This window comes from Otolemur garnettii, unplaced genomic scaffold (genome assembly GCF_000181295.1).
Source record: "Otolemur garnettii isolate 467f Iridium unplaced genomic scaffold, OtoGar3 scaffold00081, whole genome shotgun sequence".
NCBI classification, from domain to species: Eukaryota; Metazoa; Chordata; class Mammalia; order Primates; family Galagidae; genus Otolemur; species Otolemur garnettii.
In genome coordinates, this window is record NW_003852476.1 from 120,688 (window position 1) to 126,609 (window position 5,922).

The following is a 5,922-nucleotide window of genomic DNA, read 5'->3' on the forward strand; positions in this document are numbered from 1 at the left end:
GGGCCCGGGCTGGGGATTCGAACCCGCCACCTTAGGTGTATGTGGCTGGCCTTAGCCGCTTGAGCCACAGGCGCTGAGCCGGTTAACCATTTTCTAACACTGGGGAGACCATGGTTAACCATTTTCTAACACTGGGGAGACCATGATTAACCACTTTCTAACACTGGGGAGACCATGCTATTAATTGGAGCTCAGAAAACCCCACTAAGGGGTCCAGGCCAAGAAAATGAAGGTTGGAATCCCAGAAGGAAGACTTTATTTGATCTTCTAGCGGCATCTCAGGACTCCAATGGAGAAAAACAAATTATTTTCCTATGTGAATCCAAATGAACTGCTTTTGGATTTCAGAATCACAGTTTTGAGGTTACCAGCATAGCAAACTCCTGATTAAAGATTTACTTCATTTTATTTATTCTTTCATTCCAAAGAAGAGAGGCAGAGAAAAAGAGTGGTTTTCCTTAGGGATGGAGAATGTTTCACAGAGATTAGAGTATCAAACACCTGCCAATCCAAATTTAACTCATTCTTGAAGTTGCACCTTAAATGTCACTTCCCCCAGGGAGAGACTTGCTTGGCCTCCACCCCCCCAACCCCCACTCCCCCCCCCCACATTAAGTGCCCCACTTTATGGTCCTATAGTCTCCTGAGAGGCTATAACTTCACAGATACCATGTTTCATTATCATTGGACCTGTCTGGTTTTTCATTTTAGACAGTGAATCAGCTTTATGTGGGCAAAGGATTAGGCTATATAGCTTGCCATCATCACCCTCACATCTGTAACATGATAGGCACCTAGATTTTATTCATTTAACAAGTATTCATTATCATATCTTTGAATTAAAAATTGGAGAGAAGAAGGAAAAACATATACAGAAGACTGTGAAGATGATTATGGCATAGAAAGATTGATGGGAAAGGTGCCCTTACTGGTGTACAAAAGGACATACTTGTGTCATTAGATGTTGGCATGCAAATTTACAGAACCTGGGGAATTGAAGGACAAAGCAAACTTGACCTCATAATTGTAACTGAAGTGTGCTATGGTTCCCCACAGAGATACAGGCTATTAGAGGCCTCACGTTTAACAAGTCAGACCTGCTGAGAAAGAGGTGTTTTCAATGTCCCCCATGCTGAGAACGCACACATTGGAGTTGTAACCCATAAGTGCTGGATGGAGAGCATGTGAGGAAACAATGAGACTACAAACAGCCAGGCACAGGAATGCAAAACAAGCTTCCTGGCCAAACAAAAAAGGACAACTGTCTCAGGAAGAAGAGAGGACAGGGATAGGCCCACTCTAAGTGGCTAAAGGCCCCTCATCTGATGAATTCTCATAGTGCTTGACTGGCAATGCTATCTTTTGGAAGGTAGCGGTAGTGACAAGGGGCACTCCTCTACACTTAAAACTGCTGTTCTAGGAAGACATTGTTGGTTAAAAAGAAATGAAGGGAAACCTGGGAGGAACTGCGTACTTCATTTTAGAGCCCTAAATGGCCAGACAGGAGAATGCTAAGTCTTATGTCGACATGCACCTTAGAGTTGAGGCAGAGCTACTGTATATGTTCAGAATAGGTTGATTCAGAGGAATATAGGCTGGAGGCCCAGGGCTTGAGTCTGGAAGATGAGATGGCTCAGATGCGGAGAGACTTTTAAAAATGAAGGTTTTACATGAACCTACAAATTATCCAAGCTTGAAGACAGACAGACACTTCGGAGGGGGACTTGACAGCGAGCTCACAGTTTTCAAAAATGAAAAAGGCACTTAATAAGCAGATGTCAAACAAACTGAAGAAAAAAGGGAAAAATCTCAGAATGAACCAAAATGTTTTAAATGTTTAGAAAAAACAAAGCAATTTTTAACTTGTTTAGATTGAAAGCTGAGGAGGGTTAGTTAGGGAAGCTTAGCTGCCTGAGGACAATGCTAAACGGGAAAGAGGGGAAGATGCTGGGATGAAAGGACTTAAATTCAAGCTTGTTCAAGAAAATTTAAGAACATCTATGGTTCCAAACCAGGCCAAGTGCCTCAAGTGGACACCCTACCAAGTAGCGGGAGTTGGTGTTAATCACCCTCCCTCACTGTTCTGAGGGCCTGAGCTGGATGGCAGAAATGACAAAGCAGCAGGGGCTGGGGAGGAGCACTGGCTTCTGAGAGAGAGGGGACTTCTGGGGAAGTTAGGCAGGCTGGAGATGGTCTCTGAGAAATACATAAGGACAGCCCTGGGCTGGGGGCCACAGTTACACAAGCAACCTCACCCCACTCAAAACCAAAGACTAGATAGGATTGCTTTCACAGAGTTTGCTACAGCCACTTCTTTTTCATCTTCTTCCAGCCCTTTCTCCCCTCACCAGCTGTCAGCCCCTTCCTGCAGGCCCACCTGCCTCACATACCCCTTCTCTTCTTGCCCAGTGCATCACAAGCCAAGCATGCCAGTTTTATAAATCTATAGATCAGCAGATCTCAACTTGAGGCCTCTGACCAGCAACAGTGGCATCACCTGTGAGCTTTTGAAGCCTGCAAATTCAAGCAAAATCTCTGACAAAGCCCAGCCAGGAATATGTTAATAAGCTGTCCAGGTGATTATAAATAATTCAAGAATCACTACTTGGAAAGACCAGGCATGTGTGATGACCTGAGAGGCCTCAGGCATGACATCTTAACCCTTTCACCCACTGTGCCCACCTCCTTCAGAAGAAAAAAAAAAAAAATCACACTTTCTCTGGAAGATGCATCATATAAGCAGCCCACAATGTAACTTGACATCTTGGCAAACTCAAAGTTAAGCTATAAAGCTGTCATACCTACAGAACTGCTGATGGGCTAGTACCAAACCCTCTAGCCTGATGGGAAATCCCACATCACAGCTTCCAACCATGTTGTGGATTTTGAAATCAAGGAATCTGGCAGGGAATCCAAGCTTCTGCACCACGCGAGCAAACTTTCTTGCTGCAAGTCGAGATTGCTCTTCACTGGAGAGGGACAAAAGTTCACAGGTGCGTTAATCACTATGTCCTCGATACACTTGTGTTGTGGTCACTTTTCTGACTGTGTTAACTGTTTGTACCATGTTCATCTTTCAATGTGTGCTATGAAAGTAGCTTTGTTAGGAGGTATTACCTCCCACAGCACCTGTGCAAGGCCTGATACAATGTGCAGTTGTTGAACTGAACTGTAAACAAATGTGACTTAATTTGTCACCTTTCACATATAAGGCAATTTCTTTAAGTGCTATTTGAGTGCTCACTTCAGCAGCACATGTACTAAAATTGGAACTATACAGAGAAAATTAGCCGTGGCCTCTGTGTGGGGGTGGCATGCAGATGGTCCATATTTTACTTTAAACAAAAATATGGTCTATATTTTACTTTAAACAAAATAAGTGCTACTTGATAAAGTTATTTGTCTGTTTTTCAAAGTGTGTCATCACATCACCAGTGTCACCTGGGGACTTGCTAGGAAAACAAAAACTCTTGAAATCTCACATTCAGTGGTTCTAATCACTTAAATTTGACCTTCTGCACTTGTCCTATGCAAACACAGTATTTCTTACTCTTGTTATTAACTGAAAAGTAGGCTTGGATAAATGTTTGAGATAATATTGGTGCCTCTCTTTGGATACCAACCATCAATTATCTGAACTCACTAACCAAGCTTTCGCTGTCTAATTTTAGGAACAAAATGAATTCAGATAGGGAAAGATTCTCACAGATGTTTGCATAACATGAGCATACTTTACAAGAAAGTTGGATAATAAACCTACAATTTAGCTTCCTGCTCCCATCCCACTCCAACTTAACACAAATGGCCACTTTTCCAGTGCAATATGTATTTATGTGGCTCATACAATTTCACTTTAACTTAAAATCTATTATTGGTATTAAATGCCTAATATTTAGATATGTAGTTTTCCTGTTTTAAACAATGCTGAAATGAGCATGCTTGTAGACACCTGCACAGTTGTCCAATGTTCATTTAAAAATAGAGATTTCTGGGTGGCTCCTGTGGCTCAAAAGGGTAGGGTGCTGGTCCCATACGCCGGAGGTGGCGGGTTCAAACCCAGCCCCGGCCAAAAAAAAAAAAAAAAAAGGCAAAAATAAATAAATAAAGCTTATCTTTAAAAAAAAAAAATAGAGATTTCTAGGACTGCAGATCCAAAGATAAGAGAAAGCCCGAGATCAGACGCATGTAAAGAACTTAATATGTAAAAACTGGAGGTGGGAGAAAATGGAGTGAGAATGGATTTGTCAATAAATGTATCTCAGCACAGACCATTTAAAGCAAATGATCTTAAACTTAAATAAGATTCTAGACCTGCTCTGCCCAATTAATCTAAATTAAAAATTTAGTCCCTGAGTCATATTAGCTGTCTTTCAAGCACTCAACTGCCACATGTGACTAGTAGCTACTACACAGACAAATATAGAACATTTCCATCATCTAAATAAAGTTCTAGATGATTCAAAATACCAACTATCCTTTTCCCCAAAATAAAGCAAAACCTAGAAAAGATGGGGAAAAATATGTGGAAGTCAGTATTTATGTATTAATATTAGTGTGCATGGGGAACGCCTTTCTACGTGTGAAATCAAACAAACTATGAAGTAAAAAATCAAATGAATGACTCCACCCCAAAAAATTTAAATTATGTTTAAAACACACATCATAAGATACCATAAATAGTAATCAGGGAAAAATATTTACAGTGTAAAATGGTGAAAATATTTAAATACAAAAACAATTGATAAATGCTTCAGGTGATAGATACCCCAATAACCTTGATTATGACACATTGTATGCCTGTATCAAAACATCACATGGGCTGAGCGTCCATAGTTCAGTGGTTAGGGCGCCAGCCACATGCACTGGGGCTGACACATTCAAACCCAACCTGGGCCTGCTAAACAACTATGACAATAACAACAACAACAAAAAAGTAGCCGGGTATTGTGGCAGGCACCTATAGTCCCAACTACTTGGAAGGCTGAGGCAAGAGAATAGCTTAAACCCAAGAGTTTGAGGTTGCCGTGAGTTGTGATGCCATGGTACTCTACTGAGGGCAACATAGTGAGACTATATCTCAAAAAAAAAAAAAAATCACACGGATTCCATAAATGTACACATCTATTGTGCATTCATAATAATGCAAAATAAAAAATTAAAAATAAGGGCAGCGCCTGTGGCTCAGTGGGTAGGGTGCTGACCCCATATACTGAAGGTGGCAGGTTTGGGCCCGACCCTGGCCAAACTGCAACAGATGGCCGGGCGTTGTGGTGGGTGCCTGTGGTCCCAGTTTACTTGGGAGGCTGAGGCCAGAGAATCACCTGGGCCCAGGAGTTGGAGGTTGCTGTGAGCTGTGTGATGCCATGGCACTCAACTGAGGAGATAAGTGAGACTCTGTCTCTATAAAAAAAAAAAAAAATTAAAAAATTAAAAACAAAAATCGAAGATAAATATCTCCATCCATAGAATATTGGGCAAAGACACCACAAGCAGCTTACTGTGAAGTTATTTAATCCACTAGTAAATCAAATGTAAATTAAAAACTTTTGCCAATAAAAGTAGCAAATATAAAATAATGTTGACACCCAATGTTCATAGGAGAACGTGAACAGTTAGTCCACTTCTAGGAGGACAATTTGCTATGCATCTTTTAACGCTGCTAGGGGAGAAGAGCTTTCCCTTGAAAGCTCTATGGTGAAGGAAAGGGCTTCCCCTGCATAAGATCCAGAGACAAAGAGCCTTTCAATGGAGGCCTCCTGATTTCATGGCCAAGAAATGTCCAGTTTGCACTTTGGGAGGCTGGAGATGGTAGATCAACTGAGCTCAGGAGATTGAGACAAGCCTGAGCAAAAGTAAGACCCTATCTCTACTAAAAATGGAAAAATTAGCCTAGCATTATGGCCGGTGGGTGTAGTCCCAGCT

At 41.5% G+C, this 5,922-nt stretch overlaps 1 protein-coding gene and 1 pseudogene across 1 annotated transcript in view; one reads left to right on the plus strand and one right to left on the minus strand.

The window, feature by feature from the left end:
* Window positions 1–5,922, minus strand: part of TBPL2 (TATA-box binding protein like 2) — an 18,962-nt gene that overhangs the window by 6,168 nt on the left and 6,872 nt on the right. The window contains exon 5 of the mRNA XM_003794442.1: window positions 2,802–2,969. Within this exon, the coding sequence (XP_003794490.1) occupies window positions 2,802–2,969 (168 nt within the window). The remainder of the gene's footprint in view (window positions 1–2,801; window positions 2,970–5,922) is intronic.
* On the plus strand, window positions 3,237–3,335 carry LOC111726814 (annotated as a pseudogene).